This window comes from Aphelocoma coerulescens, chromosome 2, assembly GCF_041296385.1.
Source record: "Aphelocoma coerulescens isolate FSJ_1873_10779 chromosome 2, UR_Acoe_1.0, whole genome shotgun sequence".
NCBI lineage: Eukaryota > Metazoa > Chordata > Aves > Passeriformes > Corvidae > Aphelocoma > Aphelocoma coerulescens.
The window spans coordinates 54289608-54313852 of NC_091015.1; the positions used below are offsets into that span (position 1 = coordinate 54289608).

Sequence of the window (24245 nt, forward strand, 5' to 3'; positions counted from 1 at the left end):
GTAGAAGTTAAGCAGCCAAGTGTGGCTGAGAGGAACAAAGCTGAATTCCTTGGGTGAGACCATTCCCTCTGCAGTGGAAGGGGAAGCAGGCTGCTGCAGTTGCTTTCAGCATCTTGAGCCACGAGTCTGTGCAGCCAAGGCCTGCTCTGATCTCCTGCTGGCAAACTGCTGCCTGGAGTGGAAGTGCCCAGAGTGTTGCTCCCACAGAGCTGGTGACAGCTGCACAGTGCAGATGTGCAGCCTGTGGCTGAGCCAGCAGTCTCAGAACCACTTTGTCCCCTTCCAGTCACACAGGTGCTGCCTAAGGGAAGCCACTTCCACACAGGTCTGAACACTAAGGACACGTGAGAAGGGCTTTGAGCCATTGAACCAGCTGATCTTTCACCCACCCTTAGTGAAGGGGCACCTCTGAGGGGAGCTGAGGCAGGAGGCTGTTGGTCCTTTTTGAAGCCCAGAAGAGCTGTGGGGCTGGCAGGCCTGGCACAAAGTGGAGTTGCCTCACATCTGGCTAGACCCTGCCTCATGCTGAGGAACCTGCCAAAGCAAAGCAGGGGAAGAGTGGTGCCTCAGAGGACTGCAGCAGGAAAGCTCCAGGCTATGAAGGGGAACTGTGCCATAGTGGGATCAAAGAGGTAAATTATTCTTCCTCCATACTAAAGTGGCTGTGCAAAAATCCAGAACTATTTCTTAACACACAGATATACTTTGTGATCTGAAATAATTTGACACAGAGTGAATTAAAAGTTTACTTTAATTTTGAACCATTTTATAACTGCATTTTTCTCATGAAGCATCTGTATCACAGCAGGCTACAATAACTTTGGGATAAAAGGCAACTGGTAAACTGTCCAATACAAGGTTCCAAATAAACAGTTCTTACTGGCCCCTACCCAGACATATCCCAGATAAAGTTTTTGATCAAAAACATGAAATAGATCCACCTGCTTATTTTAAGCATATTAAAAAGGAAACTAATTGGACCATTTCTATTTGTCTAGTTTTTTATACAAAAAGGCTACACAATGTTACACTTTATTCAGAATACAGTTAGAGCGATTATGAATTAGTGTTCTACACCTTTACTCAATCCTTAAAAATTAGAAACTGCTGTAGCATATTCACTATAACTTAATACTACGAGAGACTTTAAAAAAAACTAACAACAATTACTGCAAAAAGAAAGGCTACTTCCAAAGCAAGCAAGGTCAGTACCATTACAGAGATTTAAAAAAAATAATAAATTTTTAACAAGCAAGGCTAGGGTTTGATAAATTCCATCTTGCAGTTCATTCTTGTGCATTCTTCGTTTCTTGAATCACTCCCAAAATCCATTTGTATTATTACTCCTCGACCAAAAAGGACCAGAACAAAAAGTTTACTTCAATTGTTCCCATAGGAAACTCAGCTTGGTTAGTGTGTCAGGCACTTTCTGAGATACTAGCCCACCCCTCGAGCCCTCTCAGCAACTCTACAGGCCAATCAATGCAAGTTCACTCAGATGATACAGCTGCAAAGAGAAAAAACACAGGTGTCAGTGCTCCCGAGTTGTAAAGGGCTGTTGTAACACAAAGACTGCATGAAGCCAGTGCACAAGACATTACAGTTAATTACTTCCACACTTCACAGCAGAAGTCAGTTTGGAGTGTGCTGATTGTGTGTTTCCAGAGCATTTATTCATTATTCTGGCACACTGGGACCCAATTGAGCCAATCCCTCCCTGCCAACCAAGTCCTCAGTCCAGTCAGCTGTTTTTCTCTTTTTGTTTTGTTTTTAAATTCAAGGTTGGAGCTTCTTACCTAAAGGATGATTTACAGGTCAGTATCGAACCAGGCCAACTGATTACTGTCACCTGGAGGCAGCCCATCCATAAGATCCTGGGCATGGCCAAGATCTGGCAGACCATCAACTGGGTAGTCAGCACCAGGGTGGTGGCCACCCATTTCATGTTCCATCATAGGGTCCATACCCAAGGCATCCTGACCGTATCCGCCAGAGTGGAAAGAACGGTAGCTAGGATCTAAGAAAGTTAAAGGTGGCAGAGGGAAAAAAGGCATAATGTTAACAGATGTTAGATGCATCAGAAGCTGCAAGTATCAGTGTGTGAGGAGATCGTGTAGCCATCTAATTGTTTTCTAGTTCAGCCAAGTTCAACACAATCTGGTGCCTGCCCTTAACGGCTGTTCCATTGTTCGGAACAGCCTTCCAGTAGGATTCTGCAGACAAAGCACACTGCAGTCAGAAGCACGAGCAGATTCCAGCCAAGCCATTAGTCTGCACAATCAACACTACTAAAATTCAACAATACTGCAGCAAAACCAGGCTCCAAGACTGTAGACTTGCTTCTGAAAGACTAGTCAAAAATAGCTCAGAATCCTTAGGGATAGGCTTGCGTTCAAATCTATAGACACTTACAGACTAACGCATTCAATACCAGCTTTGTTGTTTTAAAGAAAAACTGCACTGTTGGAATTGTCAAGTCCATTTGTAAGGAATGTAAAAGATTTCTGGAAACAACAGCTCAGCAGGAGGTGTTCCCACAGGACTCAGACAAGAGACACTGGTTTTGCATGTTCATACAGCTCCCATTTCAGCGCTGCCAGTGGTGCTGCAGAAACTGGTTATTTGAACTGGCAGTTCCCCATCTGCCTGTCAGTTTGCAATACCTTGCTGAAGAGTAAATTCACTCTTCACTCATTTGCAGTTCTCCTTTAAAATCTATGACTTGACTTCATCCAGTTTAAAGTTTAGTCAATGGGAACAGAAGACACATACCATCTGGGCGGTATCCAAGAGGCTCTCCCTGGGCACCAATATCTAGTCCGAGATCCGCTGTCTATGTGCACACAAAGAAATACAAAACAGATTTAACATCGGGTCTTTTGCCCAGCACTGTAATTCTGAGTTTAAAAAGTTGTGAAGCTTGCCCCAAATCCCTTTGAACAACTCCTCTACAGTGAGCACTGCAGCACTGCTGTCAACATGAAATGCCTTTTTAGCTAAGTATCTGCATCCAACATGCAATTCCACAGATCACTGGAAAAAGGGTTCTGTCTGGGAACGAAAAAGATGGCGTAGGTCCAGGAACACTCCTCAGGTACACCTGTCCAGATCCTGCAAGTCAGATATTCCCAAGCCAGCAACAAAGCTTTTAAAGGAACCTCTCCCATTTGTTCAATCACAGAAGTAACTGCCGGCCTGCAGAGCAACTGCCTAACTCCAATCTCAAAGAGACACTGCATTTTAGCTCCCCCCACATTCTCATGGTAGATACAGATTTTAGGAAAACAGAAAAGTAAGCACTGAAATACTACAAATCAAAGGCTAGTGCCCTTTATGGAGTAGATACCTACAAGATAAGACAAGCTAGGCTCCTAAATCTTAAGAATTTGTGGGAAAACAAAGAATTAGTGAAGCCTTCCCTGTATCCCATGCACACAGATTGACTTCAGTCTCAATTCACTGTGTAGCCCCTTAGACATGAAAAAAAGGCCATGTGTGATAATGAGTCTGCAAACATATTCAAGTCTGAAATCTCAGTTCTCAGGAAAGGTTGCATTCCCAGCCCAAGATTACTAATCCTGCATTGTTGGCTTGATAGAAGCCTCACAAGATACACTTTATGCTTCCCTCACATCACTCATGTTTCTATTTTTGCACCCAGAGTTCATTAGGTTTTGACAAGCAACACAGAGAAGTACAAAGTTCTTGTATACAGCTTTGCACACTAGCAAACAATCAGTTTTACACACTTCAGCAGCAGCAGAGAACAGACTCTTACTCTCTGCCAGGGAAAAAGCAGCTTGAAGGCTGCTTACTGCAGGTTTGCTGCACCTGAACACAGAGAGATAGTAAAGAAGGTACAGCCACCACACAGCTGTGTAAAGCTGGGCCTGTATCACTGATGGCATTTACACTTCTCTGGTGGAAGAAGGAAGGACATAGAAGCGAGATCTCCCCAGGGAACTGTTAACACAGAAGACAGAACTCACCTCATTCCAAGCCATTGGCTCGGTCCGGAACAGGGAGCTTGTCAATTCAACCGAAAGTCGCTTCTTATAGTCCTGTGGTTTGTCCTCAGACATTCTGAACAGCACTGCAGCTGCGTAGGTTGCTGCCCAAAGGAAGAGTGATTTTAGTAGAGGTCAGGACTTCTATCAGCTCTTCTAACACAAGTATGAAACCGGCCTTAAGTTCACTTACCAACACCCTCATTCCTAGAATGAAGCAGTTCTGTTAAAGGAGCAGTTGCACCTTCAGCTTCGATTGCTTCAGCTGCCTCCTTGTCTTGAGCCAGTTCACAAAGTACACCAGCAGCTACTCTCTGGATATTCTCGATGGGAGAGTACAACAACTGCAACCAAAACACAAGGGTTCTTTAGCTCCTCCACTTGAAACGAGCTCTTCAGCACACTCTGACTTAGCAGTTCTATCCAGAAAGTGCAAGAGCTATTTTGCTTCTTTTCCTAATATACACTATAGTGCTGTCTTGAGCTCTCACTTACCTGCACAAATAGTGGAATGGTATTTAGACCCCTGATTACGATTCGATTATGAACATCACGTGCAAGAATGTGCAGGGCTCCAGTGCAACCCTCAACGATTTCTTCCATACGCACACCCTCCTAGTTATGGAGAGAAAAGGCATTTCTGAATTTGAGATGCTGTGTGCTCTCAAGTTCTTAAGTGACTGTCAAAAACTCAATCAGCAGTTTCAGCTAATCAACCAAACCTGTCCCCTGCACATACCCCCTTCCCCCCAAGTGCTGGCCTTCAAACCCCTGTGGGAGTCAGCCCAGTTTACCCACCCACATTCAGTATGTGACACATCTCAGTGGAACGCCTCAGTAGTTGTTATTATGAACTTCACCTCTGGTAACACCATCTCTTTTTCTATAACCTGCATTAGCCTGGCAGTTACTGAGCTGGAAACAGCAGTTGCCAGTAACAAAGAGGACCCTTCCTGCCTCTGCACAAATTAACTACAGCCTGTACTAGTAGATGCCGCTTCCATTTGCTGTGCTAAGCAAACCTCCCCTTTGTTAAACTGTTTAACAGGATAAAAATAATCAAATTGAGACTGATCTTGTCACACTGACCTGAACAGGTAGCGGGTATGAAGCCTGCACAACTTCTCAATACTTCTACAGCTCTAAGCACCCTGGCAAATATGCAGTAAGATGTGATAGCATTCTTAAACCTATTCTTCTGAGAAGGATAAGGGAGCTCTCGTTTCTTGGTAGAGAATTACTTGTAGACAGTACCAGTATTTCTGTGAGCTATAACATTCAGAATTAAATGCTCAAGAGGTTCTTATTAAAATAAGAACCAAAGTTTTGGCATTCTTATTTATTTAAGAAAAATCTCAGGTCTGCCAAGACAGAGCTATACGCACACAGAGAATAACGTGAACTAGAGCAAATAAGACAACAGTTCTTTAGCCCAAGCACTGCTGGGCTGAGGTGCACTGACAAACAAGGAGTCGGAGAGAACTTTTAGAGATGCAGTGCCAGGAGAGGGCACTTACCACAAATTGCTGTTGTGTCCCACCCATGGAAGTGCGCCGCTGGGTATCCTGGTGTGCTCTAACCAGCAACTGCACTAGCCTTGGAATAGCACCTTGTTCACGCAGCGGGGCGTGGTTTGCAGGACACAGAGCCAGGTTGCGGATCAAGCCAACAGTAGCCTGCAGGTAAGGAACGGTGGGGAAAAAGAGAACACGAGGGGAGGGCTTGCTGTTAGTGACTTAATGAGTTCATCTCAAATGTTTAAATCTCTAAGAAAAAACATGACGTTGCTCAACTGAAGTTAACTTCTCCATCAGACAAACTGCATCCCCAACACATTGGAAACAAAGTATTTTTCACTTTTAAAGTTACATTTTAAAAAACAACAGTTTTCAGTTTCTGCTCTGGCAGCTTTTAATCATTTACCTTGATCAAAGGCCAGTGTGAGGGTGGGTGCAACAGCTTTACCACCACTGGGAGTCCGTAATGGAGGCGAACTGCATTTTGAGCCATCTCTGCTTCTTGGTGTCTGCTGGTGAGGTGACGGAGCGCACAGATCGCAGGTTCCGTGATGTCTTCCCTGTCTCCAGCCCGGAGAACTGTGCGCACGAGAGCCTCGATGCCACCAACCTGGCACACCATCATCTTGTTCTTGTAGTTGTTGCAGGTAAGGTTAGAAAGGATGCCAGCAGCACAAGTCACAACATTAATATCATCTGATCCTAAAAGCTGAACTAGAGTTCCTAGAAGGCCTTCCATGCCCTCCTGCAGAAAAAGAGGGAAGAAAAAGTTAAGTCTTCTCTTCCACTGTGTTGACTTTTGAAGTCAACAGAAGAGCCTCAGAAGAGCCCTTTACCTGCTTTGTTGCAGCATCTGACAGATTTCTCAGAGTCCAGAGACAGTTCTGGACAAGACGCTGGCTTGGATCTGTGAGGTGGAGCCCCAAAGCTTGCATCCCACCTGGAAGATGGTACAGATTTGACACCATTACTCAGATTCAACACTGTACTCTGATGCTCATCTTGTGAGCGGTCAAATCCTTCTCTTCCTTAAAGTCTGAGTGCAAAGTCTCAGAGGCTTTTGGATCCTTCTTGTCGCTAATATCACAGTATGGCTGGGCCCTAGCCCTTCTTCACATAGGAAAATAAGTCCTTGAAATTCCCTATGTGACACTGGGCCTTTTAAATGTGTGCATGTTCTCAGGGATGCATCCTGACAACACTCAGCCACTAATGCCACCCAGTTAACAACACAGTGAAGTTCCTTAAAACAGCCATCCTTTTATACTTCCGTATACAAAAGGCCTCCAAACCTGGTTATGGACTTAAGGACCAACCCGAGTTCATTTTTTCATGCTGGCAGTTTCTGTTCTTGGTGGAATGAACTGATCCCAAAGTACTACGTAGATGTTTAAGTTAGCATGAGTACAATGTACTTACCAGCCTCAACAATAGCAGGTTTGTTGCTGGAGCAGACTGACAACACCTTCAGCACCCTACTTGTGGTCCACAATAGTTTCTCATAAGTATAGGTCCTCATTATGTTTACTAAAGCCTGGGGTCCACCACTTGCCAGAATAATCAGCTGAAAGACAGCAAAAATAATATTTGTCTGTCACTTCCTACGCACGTCAGCAGGTAGTAAATGTTGCTGGCTTACACCCCTCATGGTTACAGTTCCCTAAAAAAACATTCCCATCTGCTTATGTGGACTCTTAAGTTCTTAAATTCTCACTATAAGCACAGCAGCATTTCTGCAAGATAATTCCCGTATCCCTCCCCTTTTGCAAGGTCAGGACTGACTGGCAAAAGCCAGTGGCACGTGGCTGGAGATTCAGAGTCAGGAGGTCAGTACACAAGAGCTGTCAGGCCATTCATTACAAGCTTGCTCATTTTAACTACTTCAGCATCAGAGGCACCTACCTTACTTTCTTGATTGCCATATGCTAAAATCTGAAGGCAGTCTGTTGTGATGGCCAAGAACTTGACATTTGTCTTGTTGAGCAAAGCCACCATTTTCTGCAGCCCACCAGCAAGACGGACAGCCATCTTGGCTCCTTCCTGATGCAACAGGAGATTGTGAAGAGTTGTAATGGCATAGAACAGCACAGAGTCCACTGGGGACCTAAAGAAGGGAAAATCCTCATGAGTACCTGGCTCCTAGCACACCCAACTGCAAAACACAAGTACTGCCTCAGTAGTGCACATACCCCAGCATTTTAACCAAAGCAGGGATGCCTCCTGATTTGAAGATTGCCAGCAAGCCTTCACGGTGATGTGAGAGGTTGTGTAGCGTCCCTGCAGTACACCGGGCTGTCTCCACGTCGTTTGTGTTTTGCATGGTACGTACAATGGCAGACACCATCTGAGGAGATCTCATAATGGCATGGCGGGACGCTTCCTTTTTGGACAGCTGATGAACCATAACTGCAGCCTTGTTCACCACCACCTAACACAAGTGTTTGAATAAAGCTTTCAGTTTTAAGGCCATTGAAGATGCTCCAAAAGCAAGCTTTACCCAGGCAAAGAAAACACTTACCTGGTCCTCATCGTTCAACAGTTTGGTCAGTTCTGGGATTGCACGAGTTGCAAGTTCAGCATCATCTTGGTAGTTTATCAAATTAACAACAGCATGTTTTAACATCTGGGATGGCTCAGCCAGGCGCTGCACATTAGTTGGATGAGCTGCATCAAACTGCGTGGATGGGATTTGCATTCCTTCATCCAGTGTTTCAGGGAACATAGCTGCACGCACCCTCTGAGCTCTAGTCATTGCATACTGGCCATCAATATCTGAAAACAAGGCAAGTCATAATAACCTTAGACTAGGAATAAAAAGCTCATCATCCAGATTGGCAATAACTGAGTTGTTAGGTTTCTGTATTGTTGAACTGCATGTCCAAGTAAACCGGTGTAATAGGAAAGGCCTTACCCGCAACTTGCTCCTGGGTGAAGGACTGAGAGAACCCCTGCTCCCACTCATACAGCACTTGTGTTGTGTCCACATCTTCTTCTTCAGGATTTCCCTTGCCACTCAAGGAGGGAGCAGTTGTTGTGGCACCAGAATGGATACCAGAGTCCAGATATGACTGCTGTTGCCAATGACTGACTGCTGCTTTTCTGTCTGGCTCCATTGCCATATCCAGCTCCATCAAGTCAGCTGTAAAAAACCATTGGTGAACAATTAAGTTTAGTTCAATTACTCCAGCATGTATTAATCCTATTAGAGATGACACAGATTTTAAATTAAAATGAACTGTTATAAACAACTACCTCAACCCAGCACTGCAAGTGAGCAGCAATTTTAAACTGAGGCTTTACACTGAACCAATGCAGACGTGTAAACCTGAGGAACAGGCAGAACAATCACTGCTATTGTGGCTGTCCTGACCTACTGCTTAAAGGTTCCCTTTTCCACATGCCATGGTTATGTACTTGACTGTACTTAAGGGACCCAAAATGCTTACAAGAAACTTGTCTGAAGGTTTGATTTCCAGTGTAAACTATTAATTACTGTAATATAGCAGATGTTATTCAATCCAAGTGACTTTGAAAAGTTAAAAAAAGAGGAATAAGGAGTCTTCCAGATTCTAGTAACAGAAATTGCAATGCATTATGTACCTTGAGTTGCCATGTTCCTTGTTATGCTCCCAGAACTCTTTCCTGCACCCTTTCAGAGATCCTAAAAAAGAGCAAGGTTAGAACTTATTAAACACTAATCAGACTAGTAAAACAGGATTTCACATTAAGAACACTAGAATTGCAAACTAAGGCTTGGCACATCTTGCCATTTCATTACTACAGTGAGTATACTCAAATGTTAATTAGCAAACCCCCATGGACAGACATGCATAAGAACACGATGTATCACCCAGGCTTCTTCTGTCAGGTTATACCTAAGATATTCTCTTAGAGCTGCAAGAGAACAAGAATTGAAGGCTGACCATGACAGAGCTAATTTTTTACTCCTCTATCTTTGCTTAAGATGAAGTCCAGACATTAAATTCCAGAGTTTGGAAATGCCACAAAGACAATGGCTAAATGTCAGACTTCCTCATTTCTCTCAAAGATTAACTACTTAGAAGATACTAGAAAAACTGTTTGATACAGGGCTACGACTGAATTTTCATGGGGAAAGCTGAAATGACCATGTAAGGCAAGCTGCTGTTATTTCAGTGGCACAAAGAGTACGTAAGAATTATAATTGTAACCTCCTTTACTCCCTTCCTGTACCGTAAGAATAAAGGTTTCTTCCTACACAAAACTCTTCCTTGAAGTTAAAACTAAAAATTGAACCAGCTTTACAAAAAAAAAAAAAAACCTGTCCTTCAGCTGCACACACATTGATTCACCAAACTAATTTTTATTTTTTGCACAAAAAGCCAAGATAATTGGGGGCAGGAGGCTGAAATATGATCAAAAGCCCTATCCAAATTTTCAGTATGCACCTCCAATTGATATCACCAAGCAGTATGATAGTATTTGTACCATAAATCTGTAGCTGTCTATTCACTAACCCAGAGAGAGAAATCTGAGGCTACAGCTCCAGAATGGGTCACTTTTATTTCATTTTCTCCCCTTCCCCCCTCTGTCCCACAGTCCCACACTGTTTCCAGCACAGACAGAGCTGGTGACAGCCTATTCTGGGAGCCAGCCAAGCAGAAACATTCATAGTGGTAGCTTGTGCAGGGAGCAAAACCATCTCTTGCAACAATCAGCTTTAATGTGCCATTAGGTGTTAGAGCTGTTCCAACCAAAACATTCTGGCACAATGAAGTAAAGGCAAGGCACTAATCCCTGAAAGGACAGGTCTGCAGTGCTGCACCAGGAGAACAAAGTCCACCTGATGCTGTATTTGTGTAAAGGCAGATTTCCCAGTTAAAGAGTTTCCTTCAGGAGTACTTTTTTGAAAATTGTAATTAAACAGAGGACAGGCCTGCAGTTTAAAAGTCTCACTGGATAGGTGGCACAAACTTGTATTTCACTGACTCTGAGCCAGCTGCAAGATACTCCAACACCCTGAGCAATCTTGTTGCTTTGCTTTACAAATGCCAGTGCTGTTTGTCCTGACTCTGCACTCCCACAACTTTGGCAGCAACCCTTCCCTGGCTCTTTTAAAATGGACAGTAGATCTGCATCTGCAGCAGATAAGCAGCATTAAGCTGATATAAGACATTATACAACATACAATAAGCATCCTGCTGTGCAGCTGGAAACTCTAAACTGGTCCTACTCCACAGCATGGAAGAGACAGGTCAACTCGGAGTCTGTCCTTGACAATGTGCATAGAGGATGTGCTGACAACAGACAGTCCCTTACCACTGGATTCTTCCATACTGTTAGGCGTTTGAGAGTAGCAGTAGCAAGTGGAAGGAAAAACTTAAATCATTTTGTCAGTTCACCATTGATTAAAACATTCTAATGAGTAGCTAAGTTGAGGAAGTGCCTATACAGAAGCTTGATAGTTCTCTGCAGGTCTTCTGCATTACTTTGCGAGTTCCACTAACACCTTCCAAACAGAAAGAAGGGAGTAGCACTAACAGCAAAATTTGTATCCTTGCTCCCTGTAGTCCTCACTCTAAGTGAAATGTGACACTGCCAATAAAAAATCTGGCATATTCTAGCTGCCGTAAGAAATTTTCAATATGCTTAGCACAAAAAAGATCTATTTTTATCATAACTTTGCCATCTCCTCCCATCAGGACTATGCTAAAAAAAGGATCACCAAACTAGTTTTGAAGTCGACTGGTTCATCTAACAGTATGTTAAGAGCAGTGACTATGCTTTGAGACATTTACTACCACCTGAGATTCCTATTTGCAGTAAGGGGCTTGGGAACACTTATAATTTTCTCCACCGTTGAATTCTGCACCAGTGAAGGCAATTGGCTTATAGCACCTGCACTCTGAAATTGCCGTTTCCATTTCAGCAGCCTGAAGAGATCAGAAGAGCAGCTCTACCATTAGGTAAAATCCAACAGACCAAAGTAGCCACTGAACTGCAGCACTATTCCACAATAACACTGACAAACATCTACAAACAGCAATGAAGAATACTAAGTGTTCAGAAATGCATTACCAGTCAGACATTCAGTCTTTGGAATGCTGACCCTAGATCAGCCTGCCAGCTGCATCTGCAAGTTCCAACATCCCACTCTCCACTTCATACACCTGCAGCCCCCCAGCAATTCCTGGTAGCTTTTTTTTTATTATTTAGATGGGGAATTGGGTTTAATCCTCCAAGTCCAAACTAACTGCTAAACAAAAGTAGCCAGGGTTTGATTTTAGGTTTTCTGCACTTAAACATTCTCTCATATTTTCCTTCACATTCTCTTCTAATTTTAACAGGGAGCAAGCTGAGTCCAGGCAAGCTGCTGACTTTGTCTTCCTGTTTGTCACTGTCAAGGTTAACCAACACACCTACAAAGGGAGCGACACCACCAGGCTTAGGTACAAACATCTGTGCTGCTCATTTTCCTGACAAACTGGATCAGTACAAGGTCAGCCAAACACATCTCAGCCATCAGGAAGAGACAGAAGTCCTCAGCATACTTTACAAACAAACTTCAGCATAACAACAAGCTTCTGCAAGCTTTGCTGTTTTTGAAGACTAGAAGATACTAGGAAATGGGAATTTGGTAAATATCATGTTATATGGTTCACGTGGTTGTACTATGAGGAGTTACAGGACTCTTCACTTCTCAAAAATCTCCTCCTGCCCTATGAGACTTATCTACTTGCTTAGCAAGCATCACCAGTTTTGTGTTTAAATGGAGGTTGGAGCTTTTTAGACTATGTACTAAAAAAACTCATGTGAAGAGCAATTCAAGACCTTGCACTAGGCTGTATTGCATGCCATCTGTCTCAGTCTAAAAAACTAGGAAAAATGGTTCTGCAAGCTTAGAAGGCACATGAGCTAATAATTTCAAATTATTACAGAAAATTCAAATTTCTTGATTTTCAAAAGGAATGTAAGAAGTATAATGTATTATTTCTGATCATGTGTTTTTATTAGGTATTAATTTCTGATTTTGGAGAATAGTTCCACATATGCCAAGAAAGTCAACAAGCCTACAGTAGTTCTCAAATCTGAACAATTCTCTTCAGTAAGAGTGACTCAAATTACACCTGATCTGATAAGCAGTTCCCTCCCCATTCCTGCCACCTTTATAAAGCAAGTCAAAGTTTGCAAGTCTGCCATAAATCCTTTGTGTGAGTAGTGTGTTACTAAAACATGCAGGAGAAATCCAGACTGATCCATCCAAACACCATGAGTTACTACACACAAACACACCTACTGACCATGTTTTCCTCTTCTATGTCTCTGTCTTACCTAGGACAGGCCAAGCAATTCCATCTTTAAACTACCCACCAGCTCTGAATGACACATTTGTTACATAGAACAGGCACATCATCTTCTGACAGTTACACATTTTTAATTGCTGTTATCATCTACACACAAGTGAAGTACCTGTACTGGAAAATAGTTTTTCTCCAAGTGCTCTGAAGTTATTCCAACCATTCCCAAGGTGTTAGTGAAAGCATTCTTTGGGTCTGATTTTGTAACTGGTCTTAGCTGCCTGCCACCTGTATATCTTCTTTATAAAAATCCACTGCCAAAATATACAGGCAACAGCAGGTCCACAGCTAATAACATTGGAGAGCACTCATTTCTATGACCCAAGTCCTTATATTTTCAGTTCTTAATGTAGCAGAAGCTTCCTAATTAACCTTAGTTTTCAAGTTGGGAATTTGGAAAATACATCCAATTAAGGAATTAAAAAACAAATCACAACAAAACAACCTTTTTTAATCTTCCCCTGGAAGTTGTTAGCCTGTTTTCTAGAAAACAAAATGTGGGGGAGGAGGAAACATCCAAGTATGACAATACTGACAGTGGAAGCATCAGGAAAAAAGCTTGCATGGTATAAAGGCACTTTAGGCAAGAGTGGCTGAACTGTCTCTAAGCAATTTTTGGTCTAACCTAGGCCCTAGATACAAGCTCTTGCAACAGACAGACCTAGTTCTACTGATCTTAGTCTTGTGAAGACATGATCCAAACTGTGGTAAACTTCTAATTATTCCTTATCCAAACGTGGATTGATTAAGTTCTCTCCTCCCATATCCCCTGCAGGTTCTAAAGAAAACTGAGAATTTTTATCTGGCTTTACTGAGCTCTGGTTAAAGTACCTTTGGAGGTAATTTTGGAAGTCCTTCATGTACCACATGCTTCTGTAAGACTGCTAAAAAGTCCTGGAAGGATAGTTTTGGTGTTGTGTGTTTTAAGGAATGTTAGGAGCTTGTGGTAGGAATGACAGCTGGAGTTTAGAATTTTTCGTAAAAAATGACCAGAAGATATCTTTTTGAAAATAGGTACAGAATGTGCTCATATTTCACTCTGAAGATCACATTTTTTAAAAATTTATTTTCCTTGTACAAAGATACCAGAGAGGAGTACAAACAACACATTTCCTGAAATACATTCCCATACCCAGTAAACAAATACTGAAGAGCATTCCCATATTCTGTTTCCAACAGTAGCATTTGCAGTCCTCAGCCACTTTGTCCCCTCTAAAAGAAATAGCTACATACAGTGAGTGTAGATTATTCTGAAGTTAGTTATATGCAAGTATCAGAAGGCCTTGACTACTGGGAAATTAGTCACCCACAAATACTGACTTCTGCACGTCAGTGCTTTAAGGACTTGAACACAGAAAAGCTACTATGAAACTCACTGAAAAGTGGCTCTTGAATAATGGTTATGGGCTGCATATTATCACATTAAACAAAGCAAGGTACCACTTGGATATTTTTAGAGATAGCAAAATTAAGGCTTACCTTATTCTCAATACTAGGAACCAGAGTATAAAACTTAATGTATTTTATATTAATGTCAGGCTTCCTTCTGGTTTTAACAGGGTGATTTTTAATAGTGGGTAAAAAATGTCTTCAGGTGACTTATGACATCTTAACCTAGCGGAAGAAACTTAGGCAGTATGGAACACCAAAAGGCAGCAAGTCAAACCATGCAGTCTTTTTCCTCTAAAAAGGAAAAATATCCATAGGTTTTCACAGCTTTAAAACTTCTCTGCTTTTTTTGGGGTTACACGGTAGAAACATTCATCTATAGCCTTCACTACTACCTCAGAAGAAGTGCCATGGCAAGAGATGAAGTAATATTACTATATTTAAGTGTTGTGCCAAGTAATAACTTAAACTATTTCAGTAGTTCCATTGAAAACTAAGAGCTATCAGTAATCTTGACCTGAATGCCAAAGTATGGGCCCACACTGAAATCCGTCTTACTGATCCTGGACTGCAACAGAACAGACTCATTTATAAACTTTTAACTCATGGCAAAATTGCTCTGGTTGTTTCCTCAAGCAACATTTGCTTAGCTAGCATCCTTCCCTCCAACCACTACGCTGTTCTTGCTTAGTGAAGTATTTCTCCTCTCTCCAGTGATGAACTCAGTATCCTGTGTAATCCCTCCAGCTCGAATTTATCCAAACAGGAACACTTCAGACAAGAGATTCTACTGATGCCTGCAGAAAGTTAGAAGATGCCTTCCAAACAGCAATACATTCTAACTTAGATTTAGCTAACCAGATCATAGTAAATTTGACTCTGAACCCAGAATTTACAACAGTGTTAAAATGGTCTTTAAATTCTCTTATTATTAAGACTGAAAGTCTAAGGTTTGTTTTTCCTAACAAATTTCAGGAAATTAAGAAATCTGAATATCTGCTTTACTGACCTCAATGGTTAAAAGGTTCCAATTTCCAAGCCTTAAATATCCTTAATACATGCTGAAAGAGGCAACAAACTAGCTCAGATAATCCACAGATTTAAAGTGGGAGAGGGGTGCAGATCTGCCAAAAACTCACTGCAAGTTACCTCTATTTCAGCCACTCTGCTGCTTTATTTTCAATTCATTATTTCCTTTTTCCTTCAGGCATCCCAGATTGCCATTACATCAATTGTTCTGGCTTCTCAGCCTTTGTCTTCTGCCTTAGAAATTATCTAAAAATTCCTTTCTGCAACAAAGGCAGACGAACCTCCCTACACTATTTTTTGTAAGGGTTTTTTTCTTGATGCCACTTGCAAAATAACATGTTGCCTCTCTATTTTCAGTTCTCAGCAATCTAAGACCAAGAGTACAGAGCAGGGCTTATATTCATGTGCCTATTGGCTAAAGCAAACAATATGTAAATATTTCTTTCTTGCTAGACTTCTCCAAGTTGATTACAACTCCTTGATGGCACTGAAATGCAGGCAGTCTACTAATCTTGACTCGACTTAAACACTTGGTTAGCAGTATTTAAAAGGAGAACATATTCCTCAAAAAATGTCTAGTGAAGGAAAAGACTTGGGTTGCAAGTTCCAAAAAACTCGAGGCTTGTTTTTGAGTCAATACAGTCTTAAGCAAATGTGGCAGAGGAGGAAAAGGGGCCACAAGAACTTTACAACAGCTGTAAGGTTCCAATCTGCCACATTTCACTTCTGGAGCACTACAGAGTGTTCTGATATGACAGGACACTCACCAGTTTTACCTTACCCTTCCTCCTAAAAGAGAAAGCAGGGTAGTAAGGAACCATACTTCCTACCCAGCTTGTAATGTTCAACAACTCCTAAGTTTCAAGTGAGACTGTAACATAAGTGTAGCAAGAGCCACATTTCATTTTGCTTACCCAAAGTACAGAAAGCCACCCAGAACGTGGGTAGTTTTAATCAATTGCTGAAGAGCAGCTTTGCACTGACTGACAGTTTAGGTAACAAAAGGTATCAGAAGTGGGGGTTGGAGATTTCACTGGCAGATGGGTCTCTTCCAGATGCAGCCCTGTCCGTGCTGTGCTCCAAGCAACTAACACAGTACGAAGGCACTAACAGCTTGTGCAATTCATCAGGGTCTTCACAGGTACTAAGGTTTAAGTACCCTTTTAAAAACAACCCATTAGAATTCTCAATAAAGCAAGAGCTAACATTGGTCTGAGAGCCACTGTCAGCCAGCAAATATGTCAGATAACTAATGTACAAAATTATGAGAACCTGGAAGAGAATTCAGAACAAGCACATCAGGAAAGTTACTAAAAAAGAAATAAAGATCATCCTGGTACCAACCTGCACTATCATTCTAAAAGATGAACTTTGAAACTGTAGAACCTGCTAGGAAGCCTCCCCAGAAATGAAGCTGGCAATATCATACAAAGGTTCTCCTTTTGAAAGAAAGGAGATGGACAGTACTTCACTCTTTAGAACAGACATTCTAGAGAAACTTTGGTAGAAATTACAGACTAATGGGACACATGGATATGTCCAAATGCATTTGGTAGCAGTTACCTACCACTATAATTTCTTATCAGCAGTGCCCTACATAATTTGTTTGATGCTGGCCAGAGGCACATGGCTGAGCATGCAATGTAAAGAAAGCACCTCTTCACATAGTCACACACTCTTACTTAAAAATCATACTGCAGGAGCTGAAATCTCACAGAACTGGATCTTGTCACTTCAGAAATTAAGTGTTTAGATCCACAGCACAGTTATTTTGCTCTTTACCTAGAGAACATTCAAGAGTTACAAGAGGTCTGTCAACACAATCCTTTACATTCAAAATCATGGGCAATTATACCAGCAGCTTCTAACAAGATCTGCAAACAAAACACTTTCTGCCCTAGGTATTTATTTGTCATTTCTAGAAATTTCTGGTCATTTCTAAGAGCTATAAGCAGCTGCTGTGTTCAAGTTGACAAATTATCAGGTCATGTTTGAAAGTAATGATTTAAGAGAGCTTTTCACGCGCAAGCATACCACAGCACTAGCAAAAACTTTCACTTTATTAACTGGCAAGATAGATCTCAAGTACCTAAGTATCCTCCTGACCGTCCAAGATAGGAGTTGATGATAATTTTAAACGTTATGACATGAAAACTGCTTCAACTACAACTCTGATGTTACACATCCAGCTTGAGAACAAAAGTAATGAACTTCCTCACATAATGTACATATCAATCCCTTGACAGCAGTTTGTAGCTCAGTATTAAAGGACTGGTATGACAGTTTCAAGTTTATGAACTTGCATTAAGGTCATAACAAGATTATCAACCCAATTACTCGTATGTCTTAATTGTTTTGACCGACTAAGCACCAGCACCACAAGCCAGTAACCTCAGAACAGTTACTAAGTCACTTCTGTTCAGCAGTGGATTTGAAATCTTTGGGTCACTGGCACACATTTCCCACTAGGGCTTTGTGCAGCATTCACTAAGTTTGAGTATGCTCATGGCTGGGCAAAACATTAAGAGCAGTTTTATTATCACAGCTTAGAGAGCTCCCACATTTTATTTGTGGAACACAGGTATCTACACTATACATACTCCCATCCTCCTTGCTTAGGGATGAGCCAGTGTTTCTATCCAAGGTTTAGTCTGCCAGCAGGACTCACGTAATAAATGCACACAGGTTTACAGCTTTTGGTCCATGTGCCCATACTTATCACTGAGTAAGATGACTGTAGTAGAGCTGGCATTAGACAGGATCAAAATTCGTTCTTTAGCCTTACCTAGTCACATACAAAAAAAACCCCAGTTGCCATTGTGATCATTTAGAGGCAACCTATGATAATTCAGACAAATATTATACGACATTTAACACTCAAAGTTCAGGAACAAAACCACTGCCAGCCCTCAAGTTTCCCTGCCCACACAGTTTTGTGTGTCAAAAAGACAATGGTTCTGTAGTCATTTAACACAACCATGTGCATCACTAACAACAGACACGGTTACAGAAGTACCTTTCCCTCCTGTTTGTGCATAACTTGAAACACCCATTTTCACACCAGTACAGGAACAACTTAGCAAACATCTCTCTTCCAAACCAGGAAGTATCTACCATAATCCAGTTTCTTCTTAGACTGCAACCACATAGCCAGCCCTGAACTTGGATGTTAAACATTAATCTCCACAGTTTAAGAAACCAGAGTGATTAGTCATAATTACACTGACACTAATGAAATACTTATGAATCTGAAAGTGGCTGTCTTTGCTTGTCTGCCAGAATAACTATGTATTTACAATAAGGCACACCAACACTCCAAAAAGGACTGTTTAAACAACAAACGTGCTAATGAAGTCTGACACTAAAAGATGTTTCTTCAACTCACTCTTAATTAAGGCAAACTGACAAGGCAGCTGCATTTATTAGCACCTTTAGGATGTTAAGATTTCTGGCCACTGGAGGGCACCTGAATTGTTGCCAGGACAATACAGCACTACTTGCTACAGTTGCTGCAGAGTTGGCAAAGTTCTCCAATTTATACAAGTCTATTTAGCACAGTTAAGTCAGCCCAGAAATGCTGGTTCCAGCAAATACATGTACAGTGCACACGGAGCATCTGCCAACTCCAGCAAAATCCAGCTAGCTCATACTGTTTTTTAAATGCAGCAACATAGAATACGAGATTAACTCTTTCAACCTTCTAAGTCAGTCCTCAAACAAGGTTCCAGAGTTAATTTAGTATTAAGTAACAGAGCAAGCACTTCACTTCTGCAACACTAATCCAGCCCAATGTACATTGTTTCCTAAAGTCAACTTGGAACATGAACAAAAAGTTCTTCTGTAAAGCAACATTTGCACCCATACTTGCCAAGGCAACAAAAGCATAGCATGCATTTGTTTTCACATCAGAGTTAACAGATTCATGAGGTCAGGCTGAGCTACAGGTATGTATCACCTGCTCACCTCATCTATTTGGTGTTCCACACAGACAGAAATGCCAGAATTAGACTTCCATTAGTTCTCTCCCTTGCACTTGAAGTTACCTGTCAGTGAAAAAAGAAAAGAACAAAACGCCAAAAAACTAAACAACTTTTCTGGCTCCTTTCTTCTCATGAGAAGCAGCACAGGCTACACAGTGCCAGCACAGTTTAACACATTACCCTCCTGGGCTAAAGCCTGATCACAGACTACAGCAAGTTTTACCTTGGAATCAAGTGCCAGAAATGGACATTAAAAGTTAACCACTGTCAGGCTGCCTTATGATGGCAAGTCTAGCCAATTCAATCGGTGCTTAACTGGAAAATCAGAAATATTGCCATGCCAGGATAATAATTTTATCTAAAGAGACAAGAAGAGTCACACACAATACTTACTGCCAAGGAGTTTGCCATTTCTAGGTTCTCACCCAGCAAGGCACTGGGCTCAGAGCTTGCAAGTGCACGTTGTGAGAACCCAGGAGCAAGTCACAGCTGCCTGCACAGTTTCTCACAGGTTTTATCAGGCTTTGTGAAGTATGATGTTTAAGATAAGTAAGGTCAGTCCTGATTTTCCTGCCATGGTATACAGGCTACCACAGTCACAGAACAAGTTTTGCTGCAGGTAACTGCACGATCACCACAACCCCTGTATTACCAGTTTAACTATGAATTAATGTAAGTGATTTTGATTACTGCTGTATTTGCACACTAGTCTGCCTACTAAACAATACTCTGCAGAAACATCCTTATCCAGGAGTTTCAGACTGCACATTCAGACTTCAGTTTCTGAGACAGAAGCCTCCAATAGCCGTATTTTCTGCTCCATTCCTGCCTCTTCCCCTTCTACCCCCGAAAATACTGCAAAATCAGAACAGTGCTAGTACTAACTTCTTGCCTCAACATCCCCAAAACATCAAGTTCAACTCTTCAGAACACAGTATTTCAGGATGCTAGTTCAGATGCAGAGCCATGACAGATGGACATCTGTTTCACAGAGAAATCATTTTGTCTGAAGGGCAACCAGGTTTCACAGCAAGCCAGTTACTGACACACCACAGAGCAAAATGCTGGTGTCCATAGTAGACACACACCATGCAAAGAGCCCAGTCTATTTATAGTATAGGCAAGAAAAAGGAAGCTTGGGTTGATAAGGCTGTAACACAGCATTTGAAGAACTGATTTTTTCCTATCAAGTTTTACTTGTATTAAATCCTCGCTTCTAGAAGCTATCGTGCATGGCACTGTCCTTTCCAACAAGGTGTTTTTACTTATTTCTCCCCTAGATCTTGGGAAATGATCAGCTATATAGACCTAAGTGAACATTCCCCTGGATATCAGTTTATACCTAAACAGAAAATACCTGAACTAATAGAGATGAGCAAATACGACCTTTCTTTAGAACAACCCCAGAACAGTGAGACACTCAGTATGACTTTGTACTAACAGCTGAATTTAGAGAGTCTCAAACTCTTGCCTGAATACCTAAGCAGCTTCATTTGCAATAGTACCAGCCATTAGACAAATGACACAGTAGTCAGATACCTGCAGCTGTCAGCATCTTTTTATCAAAAGCGCAAGATCAACATTAGGTTCCTGGGCTGTTAGGTACTGAAATTCATATTATAACTTGGGCCAATACACACCAGTAAGTTTTGCCACTTAGGTTTTTTTTTGGAGCCTTGCAGTAGTACCTTTATGTCATTCAGAAGCAAAATCATAACTGGAAAGTTGCTCTCTGGTGTGTCTGAACTTAGTATCAAGAAAACCTTGATCCTCCTTCAGCTAGTTTTCTTGTCTTTGCCTTTACTGTAGTCTCAGCACATAAAGATCCTGTTTTACTAAAACGCCTCCTTGATTTCCATCCCTCGACCTCAGCATACCAGCCCAGCCTCTTTCCATTCACCACTTGCATACTTTGGGGGATGGGAGGACCACAGATGTCTGGAATATACAGAGTGTCAGAACAATGGCTGCTCCATGAGAAAGAGATCAAGAAGTAGCTGATTACAAAGATTAACACCGCAATTCCTAAAGTCACAAGTTGCCCACGGTACCTTCGCACAGTCTGTCCTTTCTTTCCAGAAGGGATAATTTTCAGAGAACGTTTTGGGGAAGAGATAAAAAAGAAACTACCAACGTCCTACATTGAGTTTTAACTAGGGAAGAATTCAAGGTTTTGCTAAATTTAAGAAAACTTGCTGCTCTAGGAGTAGCTAATCATGCACAATAGAGATGAACTAAGCTTTGTTTTCTTAAGCAAACAACAAACCACAAAACAACACACCGGGAGCCCCTGTTCCTAGAGAAATGAGAAATAAGTGCCCTAGGTAGTTCTGGGAGTAACCGCAAGTTGATTCCCACACCTCAGGAACGCGTTACTTTGGGAGGCTGGAGCCACCGTGGTCCCCCCAGCCGGCCACGGGAAGCAGCGGGCGCTTCCCCTTGCAGCGTGGGAGTCGCCACACCGCCCGGAGCCCAGTCATTCCCTACAAGACCCTGGTAGGGTAGATGTTAAAAAACTTAATTTGATTGCTCCCAGCTCCGGGGAAGCTTCATTTCGGTGACACCCAGCAGCAGCAGCATAACCTCTCCAGCAAACGGCAATGCCACTAAGACCGAAACCCCACAAGGCAACAGATTAGTTATCTCCCGCTGACTGCAGTGACCGTGATTAATTATATTCGGTACAAATAAACCCGTACCCTGCTCTCTTCCCCCTCCTATCGCCAAAGGGGATCTGCAGCCCACCGGCGAGTTAGTACTCCCCTAAAAAAGGGAAGGGGGAGGGAGGGAGAACCTTTAAACAAAAATAATAAAGGGTCATTAAAGTACTCCGGGTTCTGCTGCAAACGAGAGCAGAGCCGGGCGCAGGGACTCGCCTTCTCCCGCAGACCAGAGCAGCCACCCCCTCGCCCCAGGACGAGCTTCCCAAGAGACACCTCGGGAGCTGCAGCTGCCGCTCCTGCAGCCACGCAGCTGTCCAGACCTCCCAAAAACAAGAGCCCTCTCTCTCTCTTCCTTTCCTGCTCCCCCACCTCTCTCCCACCCCCGCTCCCCCCCTCCCCCAGCCCCGTCCTTCCCGCCGGGCACACCCTGGACCCCCTCACGGCCGCGGGGGGGGCCGGCCCGGGTTTACCCCAAGTTCCCGCCGGAGAAAGCGGCACTAACGTTGCAGGAAGGGAGAGCGCAGGGTCCCCCCGGGCTCCGGCGGCGGCTGCTGCTGCTGCCCAGGCGATCCCGGTCCGGTCCGTCTTTCCTTCCTTGTCCCCCCGCCTCCTCCTCCTCTCTCACGGCGGTGCCCCCGCCGCTGGCTCCCGGGTGACGACCGTACGGGGCGGCGGTGTTTGTGTCCCCCGAGCGCCGCCGCTGCTCCCAGCGCCGAACCGAGCGAGAGTCTTAAAATGGCGTCGCTCACAAGGAGGTTCTTATAGCGAGCGGCGGGCCCGGCTGTGTATCCTGCCGCCGCGGCCGGGCCCCGCGCGCGGCATTCCACAGGCGCCCGGCGCTCAGGGCAGGCAGAGGGAGGAGGAGAAATAGTGCCCCGCTCCCAGGGCGGAGGGAGACAGGGAGCGGAGAAGCGGCACGAGCCGAGGGAAGGCTGGGCCGAGCTGGGCAGGGCAGGGCTGGGCAGGGCTGGCCGGGGCGGGGGGAGCCCGGCGGAGATACCTTATTCCGGAGGTGGGAAAGAAGGATCCGAGCTCCCGGTCTGGGGACGAAGTTGCTGCCCTCAGGGGTGTAGAGGCGGCGGGGGAGGGGATGCGACTGAAGGGATCAGCCGGAGTCCCGCTTTGAGAAGGGAAGCGGGGGGGGGAGGGAGGGGGCAAAAGGCGATTGTGACTCTCTCTCCCTCCTACTTCCCATCCCGTTTAATTTGGAGTTTCGTTGCCTGGGGATTTTAATTTTTGTTTTTAATTTTTTTTTTTTTTTTTTTTTTTTTAACGCACAGCACCAACTGTAGCGAAACTCCGTTCTCCCAAACGCCCGAGTCGCCAAGTCCGGGAGGCGCTCGGGCTGCTGTGGAAAATCGGCCCTGGCGCTGGGATGGGGCAGCCGCCGAGGCCGGCCCGCGGCTCATCCCGGCCCGTCGCTCATCCCGGAGCTCGGGGGAGCCCGGGAAGGTGGCGACGGGCCCCGCTCACGTCGGCGGAAACGCGCTCCCGCTCTGCCCTTGTAAATATTTGTCAGGAAGCAGTTGCCAAAGAAAAGTATCTCGTTATGCAATTTTCTTTTTTTTTTGTTTAATGGGAGAAGCGAACTTCCCCCCCCTCTCCCCAACACCTCCTCCTCCCCGCCCGCCCCTCGCTTCTTTAGCGAGTCGTAAAAAACAAGAAAATACGAATTGCACAAGGTTTTTTCGCGGCGTGTGAAGGCACGTCCGTGGCGGCCTCTTCTCGGCATGCTGGGGCTTGCATAGCAGAATGTTTTACAGACTTTTTGCGTGCACCGTCTTGCACTGGCAAAGTCTGTGTTTAACATTCCAGGATGGAAAAATACATTCACACCTCCCTCCACATGAAATAAGGACCGTATATACCAACGTGGCTATGGAAAACATCCGTTGCTAGCGAAAGATGGATATTATTTTGTTCCCCCCGCAGCATAAATTTGCTTTGGCACGAACTGATGTGGGGGGTTGAATTCTTGTTTTGCTTCGTGCAGCCTCTTGTCCCCCACCAGCCTCCAGTTTCTGCAGTTCTTGCAGCGGGGAGATGCGCGGTTCACAGAGGGGGTACCTTTACGCCTGTTTTTTTCCTCTGGTAATCCTGTTGTAACAGACTCTAAGTTTATTAGGAAGTTGCACTTAAAGATTTGTTTTTTCCCCCGTTGATTTGTCAGTCACAGGTAGCGTTAGACTAAAGGAACTTCTTTCACAGTGCTGCTTGATTTTCACGTAAACTGCTTTCTTTTGAATTTGGAGCTTTTTAAAACAGGGGATTTCTCCTGGGCCGGGGGGGTTGGGGGTTTGGGAGAGTAATGTAAGGCTTACTG

The 24245-nt window shown here is 43.5% G+C and overlaps 1 protein-coding gene across 3 annotated transcripts; it reads right to left on the reverse strand.

Moving 5' to 3' along the window:
• Positions 1–733: 733 nt before the first annotated feature.
• CTNNB1 (catenin beta 1) lies at positions 734–22630 on the reverse strand. Of its 3 annotated transcripts, XM_069007523.1 has the most exons (17): positions 22425–22627; positions 19243–19322; positions 9125–9185; positions 8436–8663; positions 8043–8296; positions 7714–7952; positions 7427–7628; positions 6944–7088; positions 6361–6464; positions 5931–6269; positions 5525–5683; positions 4503–4622; positions 4201–4351; positions 3990–4111; positions 2773–2833; positions 1797–2017; positions 734–1507 (listed from the first exon to the last, which is right to left on the reverse strand). In XM_069007523.1, the coding sequence occupies exons 3-16, from the start codon at positions 9135–9137 to the stop codon at positions 1809–1811; spliced, it is 2346 nt and encodes a 781-aa protein (XP_068863624.1). In that variant the 5' UTR covers positions 9138–9185; positions 19243–19322; positions 22425–22627; the 3' UTR covers positions 734–1507; positions 1797–1808. The 3 variants fall into 3 exon arrangements, with proteins under 3 accessions (XP_068863624.1, XP_068863623.1, XP_068863625.1); XM_069007522.1 differs by lacking the exon at positions 19243–19322; XM_069007524.1 differs by lacking the exons at positions 1797–2017; positions 19243–19322 and having other exon boundaries at positions 22425–22630.
• Positions 22631–24245: the final 1615 nt, after the last annotated feature.

Coding starts and splice junctions, on each gene's coding strand:
- CTNNB1 (XM_069007522.1), bottom strand. Junction 5,684..5,930: donor CACACTGGCCTTTGATCAAG/GTAAATGATTAA, acceptor CCTTACCTGCAG/GCTACTGTTGGCTTGATCCG. Junction 4,352..4,502: donor CCATTCCACTATTTGTGCAG/GTAAGTGAGAGC, acceptor TTTTGGTTGCAG/TTGTTGTACTCTCCCATCGA.